Consider the following 20,742-nt stretch of genomic DNA (forward strand, 5'->3'; position numbering starts at 1 on the left):
TTGGTAATAGAATTATGAACAGTTTGAACAGGGGATGTGCCAAGAGATAAGCGCGTGGAGCAGACGTCATGCTCCGTAGTTTACCCCCACAAAGAAAGAAATCAAAGAAATCAGCTGGCAGTCTTTCTGTGCCCAAACCCGTTCCCTGTTCTCGTCCGATGTGATCGGAACGCTTCAAAGCTGCGTCTGCTCCCCTCTTGCTGCAGGTAGTGAATAAGCATGTCGACACTGCTGGAGCTGAAGAGCAGTGTTCTGAGGCAGGTGCAGAGGAGCCAGTCCCTGCGGGCCAGGAGGGATCCGCCCCCCCAAGCCAGCAGCCCTCTCACACACTGCCCCGAGGGCGCAACCTTTGGGTGAGTATCACTCACACGATCAACTGTATCAGACCGCACCAAAATGTGCTCGACCACAACACACTGCAACTGACACAGATTTACTGGACAATACTACATTTCCCCTGACCAACTGGACCATACTGCATTGCATTTGACTGAGATTTAGGGGAACACATTGCTTTGGACTTGACCAAGATTTACAGGACAGTCATAGTGTATAATACTGAACTACACTGTAGTGTACTGGACTGAATTTACTGCCATGCACTGTGCTGGACCAAAGAGGACTCTTGGACTAGATTGCATTGCACTTGCAGGACTGGACTTTATCCAATGTGATTGAAGTAAACCGCATTGAAATTTACTGGGCAGATGTACTCAAAAAACATTAAAAACCTGTGACTTACTGACTTAATCATGAGGGAGCAGAGCTTCTTATTTTGTTTGTAAACTAAATCAATCAAGCCTTTAACCTTCTCTGATATTTTTTATTCTTGCGTTAATGTTGAAATCTTTTGTACCTTCTGCACTTGTCATGTCTAATTCTAATCCAAACTTTGAAACCTTTTTGCTTTTTTCTGTCATTTGTTGGATAACAACATTGAGATATCAAATTAATTTCTTCAACAAAGTATTAACCAAACTGGTACTGATATGTGATACATTGCGGCCATTTATGCTGTCAGGATATTGTTTGGCTGGTCGGCTGCTGGTCTTCCCAATGGAATTTAATTCAAATTTGATTACTGTTTTTGGGTAGAACTCCGTATGTTTGTGTCAAACTTCCACAGAATGACCCTGGAGGCTTGCTTTTGATACCAGATATTTTACCTTTTTTCTTAAGATTGCAGCAGGCTCGGCACCAGGAGAAAGTACAGAGGGGTCCAGTTGCAATCCACAAGGGTGCATAAAAAGTCACAAATGCATTGGGTTATAAGGAGACAACTGGGGTGTTCACTGAGGTCCGTCTGGGGGTGCAGTGCACCCCTAAGCACCCCCATAGTGCAGGGCCTGGGTTGTTTACAAAGTGTTTACAAAGGTGGAATGTAGTGTTTTGTTTGCATAGTTTAATATTGCATCACCTGCAATGTTCTGTATTATGGTTACATTTCAAAGAACTGGGACCAAACTTTCACATGATAGTTGTGATAGGATTACCATGTTCATGTACTTTTAACCTGAGCACAAAAAGAACATGTTAGAGTGATGCTGTTGAACATTACGTGGTTAATTTTGACTTTTCAGTCAATGATCTTGCACAAAAACAAAACAGAATTGTGGTTGGTGAAAACAAGAAGTTCCCACTTAATTAAATATGCTTAATTAATAAGCAAGCTAAAAGCCCATTAGTGAAGAAATGCTTAACACAGCAAGCAGGATGATTTGGTCCAGGCGTGTGGGATGTATCAATCAATAAAACAAAATGTATTTTAGTAGCTGTTTTGTAGTGGGACCACTGGTTATTTCGCTACAACATTAAAAAGGAATGTATGATTATTTTTGTTTTCTTCAAATAGCTTATAAATTATTAACGGCAAGGGGTAGATGAGAGGGCATTTTTGTAGTTTAAAGGCTGTCTTTCCATTTGGTAAGCCATGCTTAGCTGAGCATCATTTGTTCTCCATCTTACAGCAGACTTGTTTAAAAGTGTGTATATAGTCAGTATACCACAGGGTAATTCTTTTCTAACTGGCTTTTTTCCTCCGTAGAGGTGCAACAGAATCAAAGGTATGACGCAGTGTTGTGAGTATTGTGAAAGCATTGTGAAAATCATATAAGATACCATCTGGTGAGGTCACATTGTTGAGCCAGTAGAGTCATGAATTGTTGAGAAGTCCATTTTAGTGGATCAATGTACAAACACATTCTATATGTACATTAAAATCAGCTATGCCAGTATCTGAATTCTACAGCCTGTAATGACTCAGGCATTTGTGTGGAATTCAGTGAATTGACATCTACATTAAGAAGTGCCCAGGAAGTCAATAAAAAGGTACAAGCACAGCAGTGGGTTGAATTCTTGTCGGCAATAATGTAGTTTAAAGCAAGTATTTCAAACATGTCAAAACCAAACCAAGGATTTAAGAAAATATCCAATGCAAAAATTATAGAAACACCACCTTCAAAACCTGGTAAGTGGGGTTGCTGGCTGCTAGAGTGCTCATCGGGGGTAGACTTGTTAAAGCATTTATTTTCCTCTGGTTTAATCCATGTTTCAGATAGGTAAAGGATATCTGTCTCATTGCCAATAATGACTTCACACAATCGCAAGACAAGACTTTGAGGATAATGATGTGATATTCAGGAGGCCTGTTTTCTTAAATGTTGTGTTACCACATGAGATTTCATGAATTAGGTTATCATAGCAGGGGTCCATGTGTAGTGAGTTTCCATTTACAACATGGGAGAAGGGTACTCAGCGTCTCAACTGGGCAACTAGCAAGCTTCTGAGAACCTGGCAGACATTACTAAAAGGCTATATGCCTAACTTCCTGGCCAGTGCTGAAATCTGTGAACTACCATTTAACATTTACAAGGCAAGTAATTTGATACACAGTTTAAGGGTATAATATGAGTAGTGGGGTAACTCAGTGGCCGAGGCCATTCAAGCATATAGAATTAGCTCAGTAGCCAGGCTCACAGAGAAGTGATACTCTTACTTTCCATTACTAAACACCCACACAGAACCCCACCCCCTACCCCAACGCACACACACAACACGATTCTGACTCACTTCTGTGAACATCTGCCTCAGGTTAATTTTTGACAGCATTGCTGCATTACCCTGGGAAAGCCCTGGCTTCTGTATTCTGTGTCAGCTTTATTATGTAGGGCAAACAGAGGAAGACAAGGATATCCTCTCAATATTGAGGGCTGCACTCTGTGGCCTGCTCCACCTTGCCAGTCATACATTGTACATTTTACATATGATCCCTTTGTACAGCAGAAATATAGTTTAGTTAAACCCATTGCTCACAGCCGCAATATAAGAATCCCACATCAAATCTGATGCTGTAACGTTGGGATATAAGACTAGATCCCTGAAAGCTACTGCATTAGGTAGTTGAGGTTTCAGGTATGTATCTCACCTTCTCTGGATGCCCTCTAAGAAATTACCATAGCCTGACCAAGAAAAGGGCCAGTTATTGTATTTGGTTGTGATGGTGGTAGCAGGTGTGGTAGTGTTGATGGTGATGTCATAGCATAGTGGTAAGGAGTAGGACTCGTAACTCAAAGGCTGCTCGTTTGATTCCCTGCTGGGGCACTGCTGTTATACCCTTGGGCAAGGTACTTAACCCAGAATTGCCTCAGTAAACATCCAGCTGTACAAATGGGTAGCGTTTAAAAAATTGTAACCTATGTAAGTTGTGCTGGATAAGAGCATTTGCTAAATGCCTTTTTTATGTCAGTATTGATGCTGTTGGTGGTAGTAGTGGTTTCGCTACTGGTGTTGTCGGTGACAGCTGTAGCAGAGGTGATGGTGTTCGTAGTGATGTCAGTATTGATGCTGCTGTTGGTGGTGGTAGTGGTTTTGTTATTGGTATTGTTTGTGACAGCGGTAACAGAGCTGATGGCGTTGACGGTACCATTGATGGTGTCGCTGTTGGTGACTGCGGTAGTGCTGGCAGTGATGGTGATGGCAGTGGCAATGCATTAGATGCAGCCAGAGCTGCCACTTCAACTTAGGCTCCCAGGTTGTGGTGTTTGCAGGATGCCGAGCAGCTGTTGTCATCAGAGCAGAGGAATAATTGGGCTCCTTTCCTTTTATCGCGGGCAGACCTTTGCCTGACGTTCCTCCTGTACAAACAAACAGATGGCACAAACAAGGGGAACTCAGAACTCAATAATGAAATGATCAAAAAGGAAAAAAGCAGCGTTATACGGCCGTATCCAGGAGCTGTAAACATGCTTTCACTTCTTTTTTTTTTTTTTTTTTGCTCAGTATAAAATGGCTTTATAATTAGACCAATGCAGGCAGAATACTGACCCCTCTGGGGGGGGGGCTCTAGAAAAGCCCTTGCGCTGGCAGTTAATAATCACACAAAGGAAAATGATGGAAATTTAAATTTGAGCTAACGCTGATTAGATGTGAATCCTGGACAAAATTGCACTGCATGCATAAACTCTGTCAAATCCATAACAAATTACTTTTTCCAGGGCTTTCTTTCTTTTCTGGAAGACTTCCTCAATTACAACACACAGGTTCCCTGTGTTTTACATGGAACATGTGTAAAGCTTTAACCACTCGAGGGCAGCTTAAGCTAGGATCAGCAAACCAATATCTCTTAAGTTCAGTTTTAATGACAACGCTGAACTTGAGTGAACAGAGACAGAGATTTATGGAAGTATGAGCTTTTCTATTAATTTTAGCTTTTTGAATTCTTGTGTTCGCCAGATCTGGATGCAGTACTTGAAACCAGTTTTGGAAGGCATTACCGGTGTCTTTATAACCTGTTTTTTTAATAATTCATTTCTGGTGATCTTTTGCAAAGGTTCTGTAAAGGGAGCTTGGCAGAGCTGGGGTCTGTAAATCTGTCTGACTGACTGAATGTGTTCCCAGCATCTCTTTTCCTCTGCTTTGGAAATGGGACCTTCTTGACCAATTTGGTCCTCACTGGGGAAACATTAACCATCCTAAATACCAAGCGCCACATATATTCACCAGATGAAAGGTCTAGCCCTCGGGCGGGAGTAGGCAGACAGCTGTTGCCTAAAAGTAAAATCTGGATAATACTCCTCTTGGGATTAAGAAGTGAGTACATAGCGCAAAGGAACCTACATGATGTTTGTGGCCAATCTCTCTATATAATGTAAGGTAGTTATAGTGCCCCATAAGAAATTCAGCAACGTAATCAACCTAGGTGAGCCAATGTGAATAGATACAAAATTTATTCTTGAGAGTGCTGTTGTATCATTCACTTGTATCAAGTTTCCTGTTTCTCAAATTTTGTGCTGTCAAATTTGTCTTGGCAACATCTAACCAAGAAAAAGCAAAAAAGCAAATCAATGTTTTCAGTGTGAATGATGGTTTGATTTCACAGCTGTATACAATGCAAACCTGCAGTTAATTAGAATATTTCTAAATTAGCATAGTTTCCCAACCATTTGTGATTGAGAGCAGTGGTTAAGGGGATAGGAATATTGAGCCTTTTTTTTTACCGACTGTCCTTTAACAATAAGTCTTGTTTTGTTTTCTCATCGACTGAAGTCAAAGCCAGAAGTAACGCAGAAGTGATTCTTAAGGTTTCTATAGCAACCCCAGCATGTTGGTTTATTGCAGACGTTTTCATAACCTGAACAGTTTTATTTTTAATCATGGCACCTATTTTATCTAGACAAAGCACCTGTTGTGTATTGTACCAAACATAAAGGATCACAGTGTGGATGAGTCTTCAGGCAAAATGTAAATGTAAATCATTACGTTATTATCTTTTCAAACCTTCTTAAATTGGATTAAGCTGCCAAGCATGTTGCACCGCCATGTGTGTGACAGTACATAAAAAATAGACTCTAAATAATACAATTTCCTGTCCTTTCCATTTGTTGTTGATTGAAGGAAATCCTATGAGTATTTGTCTTCCATGGCTGTGTGGAATGTCCCGCGTTAAACAAAGAAGATCTTGATTAGATGATTTGACCTGGATTTCTCTGCCTTATTGCTTAACAGTATCTTGGGGGGGGGGGGGGGGGGGCGGGGGTGAACGAGGCAGAGGGCTGATAAATGTGAAGTATCTGCCCTTGCGTTAAAGCTGCTCCTTCCTGAAAAAGCACCACCTCTCCATCTCCCACAAGCTGCCATGCAACAGCCATTAGGGCCCCAGGAAGCTGTGTGTCATCTTAATTAAGAGCAGAGAAGGCTAATGCCTGCACCCGCATCTCAAGGCGATTTGTGATATGTAAATGAAGCAGTCAGAGCAGTAGCCAGGTTTTTGCACCACGCAGTTTTTACTAAGTGGAGGTGAGCAAGGCCCAGCAGAGGTACTCTGATCACTGCATATTTGAGCTCCTGATCAGGAGTAGAAATCACTGGGTCACTAGTGGGAACCTCAAGGGCATCTTTTTCTATTAAATTATGTCTGTAGGGTGCCCAGTACAAAATGCAAGTTAAAGATCACTTTTCATGCCTCAGTTCACAATATTAAACTGAGATTGGCTACTGACTGGGTGTGTGTCAGTACTCTACCTGTTCTTTGTTTATTGTATTATTGATTATGTCATTGACATCGAAAATAGTTTTTAGTAGATTAGTCCACTTCAGGTGAGAATTGGTTTCCACTGCTTTAAGACTGTGCCACACACTATTGCCTTGTAATATGTTCTTCTTCCTGCTTTCAGAACTGCCACAGACACATCTGGACATTGCTCTCATGGTTTAATCATATTCAGTGTGGCTGAAAACGCACTACTGTGGAGAAAGGACTTTTCATGTTGCATTGCCAGTTTGGTCTGGTTAGAAGATGGAAATGCTGACATGGCCTTTGATACAGTATGGATGGACATTGTAATTACTGTATAATGATGGCTCATCGACTGCACAATATTTTAGAGGCAGACTAATATATAGTAAAACTAGAAGCATTTCTTCTCAGCAGTGTTTTTTTTTTCAGTGAACAAAATACATGTTTAAAATTTCTTTGAAATCAGCAAAGAAACTTGTATAGTATATATATATAGCGTATTGTAGCTATAAAGTCAATGTTGTCACTCCACACATGGCACCTTAGTTTGCACTGATAACGTCCTCACATTTCTGCATTATAGCATATGGCCACATCAGACACATTTGCCTGACCTTCTCTGATATTATTGTGGGTTTAGATTGTACATCTAAATGTCCCAGCATAATATTTTTTTTCTGCCAAAAAGCAAGTTGATCTATAATCTGTTCCTGTTTTCTAAAAAAGAGAGCCAAAATCTAATCATTTTATTTCTGTGGTCTGATAACTGTTATACTGTATTTAATGATTTACAATCACTGTTCTGTGTGGCTTTTTACATGTGACAGCTCCTTTATGACAAACGCTATACTGCATTAAATTGGGTTGATTGGATTGATCTTGTCATCCATCTGCTAGATTCTGTGAAGTGGAGACACCAGTGGGAGATGGGCAATTTGTTTTCACTGATGTTTGAGATTTCTAATTGAAAAAAGCATTTACAGTATGGTGTGTAACGTTGCTAAAGCTGTTATTAATTGTATGAAGAATTCTATTTTTGGTGGACAGCCATCACCATACATTTGTCCTGGATGTTCCCAGTGAATTGTACTGTATGCAAAGGAAAGCATCATAATTCAAATATATTTATATGGAAGCTTATCATAAAATATATTATTACTGAGGTACAAGCAAAGTAAAGACGTTGTGTCTGTATTTTGTATAATTAGCAGATCGTTCCTCCAACAAAGTGTGTTGTTCCACTTTTCTTTGTAGGTATATCAGCCAAGCTTTGTGTGTGTGTGTGTGTGTGTGTGTGTGTGTGCGTGCATGTGTGCGCGCATGTGTGCACGCATGCATATGTGCAAGTGTGTGCATACCTTCATGCATGCATGTAGGTATGTGTTTTTCAACCTTCCTGCTTCACCTAAGCCATTGTCATTTAAGACATAATGGGCTGATCTTTTAAAATAAGCCTAAGTTAAAAAAAATAAAATAAAATAAGAGGCAGTGTTGGAGGGTGCTGTTTCCTAGCAACGTGCAATAGGGTTGTTGCACATGCTGTGTGATATGTATTTGTAGGGAATCCTTGTGTGTGTGGGTTTGTGTCTGTGTGCATAGAAGGTGTGCTGAGGGTATGAGGGTAGGTGGTTTTGTTTGAGAGCGTGCACATGTGTAACTGTGTGAGTACAGGTGTGTGTGTGTGCGTGTGTGTGTGTGTGTGTGTGTGTGTGTGTGTGTGTGTGTGTGTGTGTGAGTGTGCCACTGTCTGCACATGTGTAATCATTGACTGCACATGTGTAAACAGCAGTGGTAGTGGGAAGTGCAGTCCTTACAGAATCCATACATCAGTATTTATTTATTTGTTTATCAGATAGTGGCAAATACCCTTACTTCTCGCCCTATCTCCTGCTACAGTGTAGCATAGTGATAAGGAGCAGGGCTAGTAACTAAAAGGTTGCTAGTTCCTTTCCCAGCTAGGGCACTGCTGCTATACCCTTGGGCAAGGTACTTAACCCAGAATTGCCTCAGAAAATATCCAGCTGTGTAAATGGATGACATGTAAAAACTGTAACCTATGTACGTCACTCTGGATAGGAGTGTCTGTTAAATGACAGTAATGTAATCTAGAGCCACTTATAAAGCATTCATAGCAGGGTACATTGAATATATAATACGTGATCAAAACAAAAATGTGAACAGCAGTCAGTAACAGTGAGACTAAAGTGGTAAAATATAATCACACAATTTTAATTGTTTTTAAGTATCTATATTGTGTTCCTAACCATTATCCATACAAGCAACATCTCCACATCACAATAACACACACATAGAGATTGATAACGATGCATGAAAGTGACGTTATCTATAGTGTAGTATCTATAGTGTCTATCTATAGTGTTCACTTAGTGTAAAAAAAGATAGATCCCTCAGAGTAAGTGCTCAGAGTGGCTCAGACAGCAAGAGACATTTGTTTCAAATGCAGGCTGAGGGCTGAGCTGAGCAGCCCAGGATGGAAACCACTATGTCATCTATCCACAATGACCAGGGCTCCTCATCAGCTGAACAGCTTTGTTCCACTGGGGATAGTGGTGGGCAGGTCAGTCAGGGGTCCCTGAACTGGGAGCAGTAGCCCCCTGATGCTATCTGAGTAACTGATTGTATGCAGCAACATTAGCTAACTAGCTAATGACAGATGTAGCAATATATCCAAATGATTTGTGATTGCTCTTTGATGAACAGATACACTATATGGACAAAAGTATTTGGCCACGCCTGTTTTTCAGGGTTTGGGCTAGGCCCCTTATCTCCAGTGAAGGGGAATCTTAATGCTTCAGCATACCAAGACATTTTGGACAATGCTATGCTTCCAACTTTGTGGCAACAGTTTGGGGAAGGTCCCTTTCTATTCCAACATGGCTGTGCCCCAGTGCACAAAGCAAGGACTATAAAGACATGGTTTGATGAGTTCGGTGTGGAAGAACTTGACTGGCCTGCACAGAGACCTGACCTCAACCCATCGAGCACCTTTGGGATGAACTGAAATGGAGATTGCGAGCCAGGCCTTCTCGTCCATCATCAGTGCCTGACCTCATAAATGCTCTACAGAATGAATGGGCACAAATTCCCACAGAAACACTCCAAAATCTTGTGGAAAGCCTTCCAAGAAGAGTGGAAGCTGTTATAGCTGCAAAAGGGGGACCAACTCCATATTAAAGTATATGTATTTGAATACAGTGTCATTACAATGTAATGGTCAGGCGTCCGAATACTGTTGTCCATATAGTGTATCTAGCTAGCTAGTTTGTGAAGAAGGTTAAAGAAACAGAAGTTAAAGAAACAGAAATGATCTTGTTTCTCACTCAGGCATTTAGCTCTCTGTTCTAGAGCATGTCTGTAGCTTGGACAAAAGAATCAGCCAAATGTTTTTTTTTAGTAAATGTGATCAGAAAACTCTCAAGCACTTGTACTTGCTTCAATCACTGTCACTGAAATAACATTTTATTATTGCTGTTCTGACCATGAAGATCACTGTCTCCATCTGTAGTGCAATATATCTTGGGAAACCAAAACTATTACTGAACTTGTTTATGAGAAAGTGTAAATATTCCTTGCATGATAAGGCTTGAGTGTTTTGTTCTTGTTGTCCTCTGTCTGTGTTTTTATTTTTTTTCTCCAGTTTTATTAACACATTTAATATCTTTCACTAATGAGCATTTTTAAACTTGAATATCACTGTTTCTGTACAGTAGTTTGGTAGTCACAGAAGTCACAAGTTTAAATCATCACAAAAATATTTAAGGACTAACTGCTAATCCTTTTCATTGCTTCTTTAAAATTTATACTGTACTCGTGCTCTATGTTTTGCCATTGATATCACCTGGAGAGAGTATTTTCCAATTGCTATACTCCAGACAAAACCTGAAATTTGTAAACCCGCACATACCCATAATTCTGCTTGTTCTGGAAGTTTCTCAACTTGGTCTCAAAAACTTGATTAAAATCACTGCAGTCAACATGTTTTTACAGAGCTGTGGGTTTAGTTCCTACTTTTGTTGCTGTTATATGATTACGCAAATTCTGTTGCAATGGTATGTGTTAAATAAACACCCGTTAAGAATGAAATGGAGAAAATGGTTGTTAAGTTCAAATCAAAGTCAGCCATTACCAGTTTCATTGTGTTACCTGTGTATGGGTTAATTCTTAAATTATGACATATTACATTTATTACAATGAGTATTAAGATAACATTTGGCAGCAGGGGTCACTAAGTGGAAAGAACACTGGAGTGATGATAGTTCCGCCTCAAACTCTTTCTCTGTCAGACCAAACAGACGAGTTCAACGGCAGTCTGTACAGGCAATTACGCTTCAGAGAAAAGATGAATTTTGGCAATTAAGGCACCGGCAGATGATTCAAACTTCATTGAATTTACAGATGCCCAAAAGAGACCTGAGCGCCTGCTTTTGCCCGCAGCCAATGACTCACCGTCAATTATTTACCAATTTGCCATGCTTTCCCATTTCTGCAAAATTGTTTTCATTAACATGTTGACTGGAGCACTCTGGGCAGAGATGCCTCCCGAACGTCTGCCATGAGGCTGGATGTGAGTGACTATAACAGGGTCCTACGGACATGCCTCCCGGGAGTAATGAAACAGGGATGTGAAATGGGAAATGAAGGGCCATTCAGAATGGAGAGAGGCGGCAGCGGCGGCCGGCGGCCGGCGCTGGCCGATCTGTCGCGTCCCCCCCTCTCTCATGTCACTGGGAAATTCCCAAGGTCCACCGCCGCTCCTGTGAATTCCTCCCGGGAACGTGTCTCCATCGCCATGGCAACCGGAGTGAAAAAAATCAGCAGTCGGTCCGAGTCCCGAGTTCACCCTCCTCCCCGGGGGGAGCGCGCTCGCCCTTTCTTCACATGATCTTCTCTTTGTGGTCAGTCGAAACTGCCGCAGTTGAGCCTCCGTTCGCAAAATGCAGTCGTTTGCTCAAGTTGCGCCCCAGCACAAATGTAGTCTGTTCTGCCGTTGTTTTGAAGACAAAGCTCCTTCATTAACCGCCCACCACCATGTCTGTTCTGTTCATTTGTAAGGAAGGCCACGCTGTGGATCTGGCCACCGGGCTCCAATTCACCGTTTTGAAGGTGTGCGGCGGCAATGTCACATCTATCGCCAATGCACAAATGCCTTCAGCGCTCCGGGAAAACACACACTGTCCCCATTGACAGCTGTGTCGATATAGGCTATTATTCTATTCTGTTTATTCAGGCCAGCAGAAGTGGATATGCTTTCTGATCATCCTGTCCATCAGGCTGAATCTCTGTGATATTGAAATCCCATACCATTCAGTTGGGTTTTGTCTGGCACGTCTATTGGAGAGCCCCAGACTTATTTATTCTGCTTGGTGCTGATTGTGAATGACAGGCCAGGAGAAATAGACACGCTCTCTGTCTTTTTTCATCTTCTATGAAAGAGGAAACAAGCATTACCATGTCTGACTCGAGCACTGTATGAGGACTAAGCCGAAGACTTCATACATTTTACATTTATTTTCCTGTTGGTGTTTTTATTATTAAATAAATGTCAGCATGTTTCTTTACCTGATCAAACCTAGTCCAAATCTTTTTGTAAGTAGTCGTCAGAAACTAAAGACAATATATGATCATTTATATTTGACCATGTTGAACATGTGTGCTTGTCCTATCCAATCTGTACCTAGATATGAGATCATAAGAACCAGACAGAGTGGATATTCCACTCATTTTACAGTGTGCCTGTTTTCATTGTGTGCAAATGCAAGTGCCTTTGAAAGGAGTTGTTATTAGCATAGAAAAAACATGGGTTTTGGGAGGTTCTCAAGTAGCTCAGTGGTTCAGGTGCTCCTCCTGAGCTCAGGGTGAGCTCTGCTGCTGGGGTTCAGTCCCAGCACTGCTATGATGACTGGGAGCCCACAACAGTGGAACAGATTGGCTTTATGCCTCCCAAGTGGACATGTATATTAGCAGGTGTCATTTGTCTCTCAGGCACCCTCTGATTCATTGGTAACCTGTGAGTTGAGGTCAAGGTAAGGTGAGGGCCCACTTTGCCATATGACTTGCATTACAGAAAAAGCTGCTGGCTGTGTGTGAGTTCACTGAAGGTTTGCATTTACCTCACCTCAGCACTCCTATATGAATGCAGAGGTTGCCATGCTGAGGTGAGCCTAGCATTGAAAACAACTGGCAATCCAGAAACACGGTTGCACAAAGGGGGGGAAAAAGCATTAAAAAGAACACAAATTTCATACGGTGCTAATTCAACAGAGGCCAGATTGCTCGTTTAAAAAGAGGCTCCCAGCAATATTACCATTGCTGTGCATTGCTGCCTTTGCTCAGCAGGTGCAGAGCTGGCACAGCAGTAGGACCGTGTCTTACAGCTGTTCAACCTGTTGTAACAGAGAGGCGAGACAGTTGCAATACGGCACGATATTTCCCAGTGATACTGAGCCGCTATGGGCCTGGGACTGAAAGTCATTATGACTGTCTGCGTTCCACAGGACCGCTGAAGGAAATGGCGAGTTCTTCAAGCGCATGGAGAACATTCTTCAGAAGCAGGAGAACATGCAGCGGGCCGCCCAGACCGAGGTAACTGCGGTTCACTTCAGCGAGAACATTCACGTGGGTAAGGGAGGTTCAGTCCAGTGAGAGCAGTCAGGACGGTTATCTGTCTTGTTCTGCTCTGTGTACATATTCTTTAACCTGAACCTCAGTGTGCAGTAGGTAAAAGCCCTTGGCTGAGAGGAGCTCAGTGTAAAATATCCTGACTGCAAATGTGTGGACAGACAACTGGGGTTAATTAGAGAACTTAGAAGTGCTGTCATGTGGCTACCACTCTCAGTATCTGTCTCCCACACCCACGCAAGAGGAAAGTACCTGGGTGAATGAAATCTATTAAGATGTTTATCTCGGCGCAGTTATTTATTTCAGCATTCGGGTAATACAGTGATGGAAGGACAGAAAAATCAATGACACAGTCACCGCTAATTTTACTTTCTAACGATTCGGTGCTTTGACTCGAAGCAGAGGGCTTGACGTGGGTAATGGCCTCTGTAGGCAGTGACTCACCTTCATACTATTTCCAACCATAATTAAAACCCTCATGTTAGGGAAGCAGGTGTGCAAATATATGTCAGTATGGCTCATATTGAGGGAGCAGGTGTCAGAGGTGTTGGACTCTTTTTTCTCACAGTGCAAGGCTAAGGGCAGCACCCCCCTGCCTCCAGAGAGTGCTGATCGGGCTTACATTCCAGAGAAAGTGACCAGGAGAGAGGTGAGTATCCCAGGGGTTTTGCTGAATGAGATCAAAGAAACAGGACAAGAGTTTAGACTGAAAAGGCTTAATTCATTGCTGCTTAGTTGAAACTTAAGCTCAGTTAGTGTACACGCACTAACAAAACACCGCTGTCTCAAGCAGGATAGGAGGCTCAACATAGGAGAGCATTATGAAATACACTGAATATACTGTGCATGTTATAGCAGGTATGAAATTGCCCTACACAAAATTTAGGACTGAGCTTGTGTCTATGCAAGTCTAGAATGTGTGTGTGTGTGTGTGTGTGTGTGTGTGATTGTTGATGAGGGCTTCTGTCTTGCAGCTGGACCTACTGTATGAAGAAGCAGTCTATACAGTGGTGAATCGGGTGGGAGTGCCTTCTTCAGAATATGTAACCAATGAAGGAGAGCTCTTCAGCTATCTACAGAAGGTCCACATTTTTCCTTCATCACCTGTTTTACAGCTCCAACAATGGAGCTCATTTTATTTTGACTTTCACTCCAATAACCAGCAGTGATTGAATAAACTCTTCTCTCCAGAACCCTAGCAATGAAAAAAAGGCTTTCATCAAGAAATGTCATTCAACCACAACAGAAAAGCTGCCTTTTCCTTTAATTATTATAAAGTCCAGTTTTAAACTGCAGCCTTCTGGCCACCCCTCTGTGCGAGCATTGATCAGAGAAACCAAGCTTAAAAGCATAAAAGGCATGCATTTGCCTTGAGATGGCTTATCCATGTCTGAGCAGATGCATTTGTCTCAGACGCGATTAAGCATCAAAGTGTGTTCTCAGCGGGTATGGGTGTTCAGGTCGGATATTGCCGACATTTAGACACAGTCACTCCTGTGCTGGGTTTGGCTGGCACTGGAGAACGGGACTGTGATGAGTCTGACAGACTCACGTTGCTCCTTTCCCTTCACCTTGCAAGGGGCTTGATTGTTTGTTTTTAATAATGAAAAACCGTTACCTGAACCACCTGAGGGTTTCATCGTTGCACTCAGTGTCACATAACAAACAACATTTTAATAACTATAGATTATATTTGAAATATGCTCTTGTGGCTGCGTATGGCTTTCCAAGGCACTCCTGAACAAGCTTGGATCCCTCAGTGGCACAGCGGAAGATTACACTTGTGGTCTGAGATCCATATGTTGTAGAGAACACTGTTCTCATTGCTGGCTCTGTTGCCTAGGTGTTTGATATGGGTCCCGAAGAACATGACATCATTCTACAAAGAGTCCAAGAATCTAAGGTGAGAGGCTCTATTTTATTGGTTTCCTTCTTTTGGCAAATACATTTCTGGTTTTTATCAGACTGGTGATTCAGTATTCATCCTGTCAGCACATGTACAAAATAGTGCACAACGTCTAAAGAAAATAAAAGGCAACAAGCCATTAAACAAATCTTTATAATGAGGGTACCTGGAAAAACCAAAAATGTTCTGCTCTGTTGTCTTATGTATTGAGCTGAGAACACATCTTATACCACTTCCAAAACAGCAAAAAAAACATCAAAGCCTGCATCAGGTGAAGAGACAAGGTTTTGCTCTGTATTTTGAGAAGTAAAATATTTGAAAGGAACATTTTTATACAATTTCTTGTCTTTTTCTGCTGTGACCAGGGACCTTTCTGTAGTGGCAAATATCAGTCTGAAAGCTAGTGTCCTTTAAAAGCCTCTGTAGGAGCGAAAATATTGTGCCATTTAAATGTCCCTCACAATGGTCCTAACCTTCACCAGCACAGCAGTCTGTTTCCACTCCAGCGACACACAAAACACTCAAATTAAATATCTGACAAAAAGAATGCCCATTGATTTTCCCAGTCTGTAAGAACATTTGTGAGCGCACGCAAAGGCTTAATAGAGTGAAATATTCCACACCAGGGGGAAAGAAGCCTTATGCTCTAATGTGCAGTAGTGTTGCTTTCATTCTATTCAAGGTTTTTGCAATGTCCTAATTCCTCTAGCATTCACAGTCTGTTTCAATTCACACTATGTCTGTTTTCTTGTCTAAGATGTTTTACCCCTTCTAACTCTGCTTCTGTATTGCAGAGAGCGAGTTTCTCACTGAGGGTCTCTGTTATGAAAGGAAAAAATCTTATGGCTAAAGATGCTAACGGTGAGATATGGTGCATACACAGTATGTGTACTTATTTTGATTCTACGCAGCACTGTATCAGACACATTGATATACAGTACCAGTCAAAAATTTGGACACACCTACTCATAGGTTTTTCTTTATCTTTACTATTTTCCACATTTTAAAATAGTAGTAAATTAAGAATTACACAGTGACCAAAAAGTGTTAAACAAAGCAAAAGCGTTTTAGATTTTAGATTGTTCAAAGTAGGCAAAAATATTTTTCAAATTTTAACTTTTTGTTTTTGGAAAGAAATTCATACATAGGCATTTTTGTCTAAGAAACAAATTTCAAGCATTTAAGCATATGTTTTTATGTCAAAATGTCTTTGAATGCATGTTTCCCATTATCTTAATTACATGTGTCCAAGCTTTTGACTGGTGCTGTGTGAATACTGCATTACTACTATGTGGATTTAGTATAGCATTATCAAAATAGCCTTACATTCTTTGTAAACATTCACACTCCTGCTCCTCTTGGCCATTAATGTGGAGGACCAGACTGAATCTAACTGTAAAGCATTTTGACCCTTCTTACACTGTGGTTTAATGGTGCTGTATCTCAGATGAACAAAACAATGACATATGAATAAAATCTAATAATTATATTTTCTCAGGGTTAGGGACATGGCACATTGGAGTCCCTGTAAATTGTTTCTTGGCCTTGTGTACACCTTATATACTCAGTGCTCATGTTTTGTTGTAATATGGTGATCTGAGACTGAGAAGCACATTCTTATCAGCAGTGTTGCACTGTAACGGTTGCCTGACATTTGAATTTGTCTGCTGTGATAAGCAGTACACATCTTTTGAGTGTTGACTTGCTTTAAATTACTATGAAATATTCATTGGGTCAAAAAAGCAGGAATCGCACAATGTGAATGAGTGAGGAAAGAAGAGGGTTGCAGTGCTTGCTCCAGTCACCCAGATAATATTGTCACTTGTCGTCTTATCAGTGCTTTCGATGAAATGGGAAGCCCTGCTAGTTTGACCTTTTATTGTGTCTCCTGGTAGGGTACAGTGATCCCTATTGCATGCTGGGGATTCTCTTGGGACAAAGCCCCAGGGAGCCGGAGGAGAAGAAGGAGAGGAAGTTCAGTTTCCGTAAAAAGAAAGACAAGCTGGAGAAGCGCCCTAGTGTCAAGGAGGTGTTGGCTGCCAAGACCATCCATGTCACAGAAGTCAAACCGGAGACCCTCAACCCAGTGTGGAATGAGCATTTTGTTTTGTGAGTATTGTTGATATTTCTGTTTTGCCTGAAATGGCTAATGTAACTCATCTAAATTATAAATATGAACAACTGACTCCTCCTTGCAGTTGGGATTCAGATGGGTTTTCTCATCTCAATCAATCATTCTCATGATGGCATTATCAAAAATAAATGAGCAAATGAAACAGATCTCAGAAGAAAGAGTTAGTAGTAGGTGTCTCTAACATGTTTCATTGTCAGGTACCTGTTGCTTGGTAGCAGTATTTTACAATATTCAATATTTTAACTGTGATGGTGGCAAACAGAATGTAAGATTGTATTTCTACCTACAAACATGATACATTCCATGTAGAATGACCTACCCTAGCCATTTTTGGACTTATGTGATTGATATGTATATCCATAAAAAAAATGAAGAGCAACCTAATAAAATGCTGTTGTATTGTAATTGGTGGCATTCTGTGCTTTTCCAAACTGGCTACAGTAACACACAAAGCATGTCAGTTCCTCATAGTGAACCCGTTAGCCTTTAAAGAGCAAAGTAGTTAAATATTTATCACACGCTGTGAAATAGTTTGATTTTGGGTAAAAATAATTGTGGCTTTTATTTCAAAGTACTCATCGGGTGTACTATGGGAATAATCAGATCTGATGGTAGTGTTTGGTGTTTGGGGAAGACTGCTCTGTGTAGTTTTTAAGCTATGACATTTAATTATAAATCTTTGTGTCTGTTACAGTGAGATTGATGATGTCTCCAGTGATCTGCTACACCTAGACATATGGTGAGATGTAGCAATGGGACACAGCTAATCCCCAACATTTTTTCAACTATAGCATAAACTCTTTTGTGTATTGCTTCTCATATTGACAACACAAAATTTAGTCAGAACTTTCTCTCCACTGGAATTGCTTATCAGAGACATGTAGAGCTGAGAATGTTTTTTCTTTGCTTTTCACAAATGTTCCTCTTAAAACACACTTATTGATATGTTTGTTTAAATAAACATCACAGGCTTACCTTGGGATTATGATTTTCAGGCATACCTAGCTGGAGCTTTACATAAAATTAGTTTTCAGGAAGCAAGTATTTGAAAAGGACCTTCTGGGAATGTGTTCAGTTGAATGTACCAAGCACACACCAAATCAATGTCTCTTAAAAGGCCTATTTGTAAATCCAGTCAAACCTTTGCCTCACAAAGAACAAATGTCATTGCATTTAATGCCATATTCAGGAGCAGGCTAAAATGCTTTCATTTCAAGTCAAGAAATTCCTTGCCTTGCATCCAAAAAAAAAAACAAGAACCGGACAACACAGATGTTCACCTCTGTGTTCCTTCAGGGATCACGATGACGACGTCTCCGTTGCAGAGGCCTGCAAGAAGCTGAACGAAGTCAGTGGATTCAGGGGAATGGGCAGGTGATCCGCGTGGATGTGATTATGGTATCTCAAACGAATCGGCACTCACCAGAGCAGAGCAGATCTGAAGTACCGTGTGTCATGTCAGCCGGGTGTGCTGGTGGTTGTGGTGTGACGAGAGGATGTCAGAGTGTTCGCATGTAGCGCCGGCTCCTCAGCCCCCCCCCCACCCCCCCCCCCCCCCCCCCCCCCCCCCCTTAGTTCGAGTCAAACCACTGAGCGTCGCATTTTCACGCCAGGTATTTCAAGCAAATCGCCAAGTCAGTGCGAGCCAATGGGACTGCAGCAGAGGAGAGTGCGGATGACTTTCTGGGCTGCCTCAACATCCCCATCAGTGTGAGTTGCTGTTATGGACGTCATAAAAGTACCACGACTGTGGGGTGTTTTGCTAACCGTCGAGGTTACAGCTGTCTGGCCTCCCGTCTCTCTCCTCTGATCCAGGAGATCCCGGTGGCCGGATATGACAAGTGGTTCAAGCTGGAGCCTCGGTCCAGCGCCTCTAAAGTCCAGGGGGAGTGTCACCTGATCTTGAGGCTGTTCACCACCCAGGTACAGGAGAACCTGAGCCTCAGGTGCAGTGTACCGTGGTTCTCAGACTGCCTGTCCACCTGGCCCACTGAGCGGGCCTCAGTCAGACCACCCCCCCCCCCCTTCCGCTGCAGATCACCAGCTGCTTTGTAATGTGATCCGGTCTTGTGACACGGTGCTGAGGCCAACCTTCCGTTCCGTTTCTCCAGAGGGAAACGACCCTGAGTAAGAGGGAATCCCACCTGGCCATTCATGAGAAGATCCTGAGTCAGATCCTGGAGTACGAGCACAGTCACATCCAGGTGAAGCTACCAGGCCCACCCTCGGTGATTCATGTTTCAGTCCATGCCAGAAGGTTGAGGTCAATCAAAGAGGAAATACAATATAACACAGTGATATACATGGCACACTAGTCGTAAAGCCTTGTAAGTGGCACATACAGTGTGGCAGTGTAGCATCGTGATAAGGATCTGAGCTCGTAAATGAAAGGTTTATGGTTCCCCACTGGGGCACTGCTGCTTTACCCCTGGGCAAGGTACTTAACCCAGAATTGCCTCAGTGTATATCCAGCTGTGTAAATGGATAACATGTAAAAAACTGTAACCTCTGATAAATGACAATAATGTAATGTAACGATAAGAATGTCTGCCAAATGAATAAGAGAGAGTGTATGATCATGTTATTTTCGCTCCAGACAGAGCCATACAACTGGGATGGGCGAGTATGCCAGGCGGCGTGGACGGTGCTGTCCCATCATGCTGTGCAGACTGACCTGTCACCTCTCCAGCAAGCCATCATGTACGCTTGTGAAAAGATAACATTACAGTATCGCTGCAATATTTCATCCATCAGCCAATGACAGGGTTAATCCTCCATAAAGCTCCATCAGATTTAAAAACACTGATTCCCTCCTGGTTCTGCCTGCATCATTATTCCAGATACCATAATGGATGTCTGACTGGTTAGCATCAATGCACCTGTAGAGATGGCCACACCCCATATTTATTCTAAAAAGGAAGAAGCATTTGATTTTTAGGGAATGTGTATTTTTGCTTGGATTTCAAATACACTCTTGAAGTACTTTCCACAACTTCTGCTAGTTAAAGAATTAATTCAAGATACAATAACACTACCTCTGTCAGGTAAGTTCAAAATACCAGTGATCAAGCTTAAAGTCATGTTAAACAGATTTTCCATAGCTCCTACAGGACTGTATCACAGCACTCACATTGAAGTCAATTTTAGTTGGATGGAAGCATGACTAACGTCCTTGGGGTCCTGAGGACTTGAGCAAAGCAATGACCACATCTCCAATGTACGCCCCCTGTCTGCAGACGATGGCGGTGCTACAGCAGCCACCACCGATCCCAGAGGATGTGTTACTCCTTCCTGCTGGGGCTCGTGAAGACCATTGAGGAGGAGTGGGATTCTGACGCCATACGTGGGGAGCTGGTGTGTATATCAACCCTCAACCCTCCCTCTCTGCACAGTGCTTCTCATAGGGGTCACATGGTACACTGAAGTGATAACCTTGCTTTGTTGGATCAATATTAAATATAGTCATTATCAGTGTCATGGAATTAGCCAACTGTGAACGGAGAGGAATCTACCCACAATATAAGCACACAGTACGGTTCATATGTTTCC

The 20,742-nt window shown here is 41.9% G+C and overlaps 1 protein-coding gene across 1 annotated transcript in view; it reads left to right on the forward strand.

Moving 5' to 3' along the window:
- Positions 1-339: 339 nt before the first annotated feature.
- Positions 340-20,742, forward strand: part of baiap3 (BAI1 associated protein 3) — a gene marked incomplete at its 5' end in the record, with an annotated part of 31,156 nt that continues 10,753 nt past the window's right edge. Inside the window, 14 exons of the mRNA XM_036552845.1 lie at positions 340-353; positions 13,030-13,117; positions 13,722-13,802; positions 14,128-14,235; positions 14,997-15,056; positions 15,854-15,920; positions 16,955-17,168; positions 17,888-17,932; positions 18,490-18,567; positions 18,807-18,903; positions 19,009-19,116; positions 19,305-19,397; positions 19,790-19,893; positions 20,430-20,547. Of these exons, the coding sequence (XP_036408738.1) occupies positions 340-353; positions 13,030-13,117; positions 13,722-13,802; positions 14,128-14,235; positions 14,997-15,056; positions 15,854-15,920; positions 16,955-17,168; positions 17,888-17,932; positions 18,490-18,567; positions 18,807-18,903; positions 19,009-19,116; positions 19,305-19,397; positions 19,790-19,893; positions 20,430-20,547 (1,275 nt within the window). The remainder of the gene's footprint in view (positions 354-13,029; positions 13,118-13,721; positions 13,803-14,127; positions 14,236-14,996; positions 15,057-15,853; positions 15,921-16,954; positions 17,169-17,887; positions 17,933-18,489; positions 18,568-18,806; positions 18,904-19,008; positions 19,117-19,304; positions 19,398-19,789; positions 19,894-20,429; positions 20,548-20,742) is intronic.

This window comes from Megalops cyprinoides, chromosome 19 (assembly GCF_013368585.1).
Source record: "Megalops cyprinoides isolate fMegCyp1 chromosome 19, fMegCyp1.pri, whole genome shotgun sequence".
Taxonomy (NCBI): Eukaryota; Metazoa; Chordata; class Actinopteri; order Elopiformes; family Megalopidae; genus Megalops; species Megalops cyprinoides.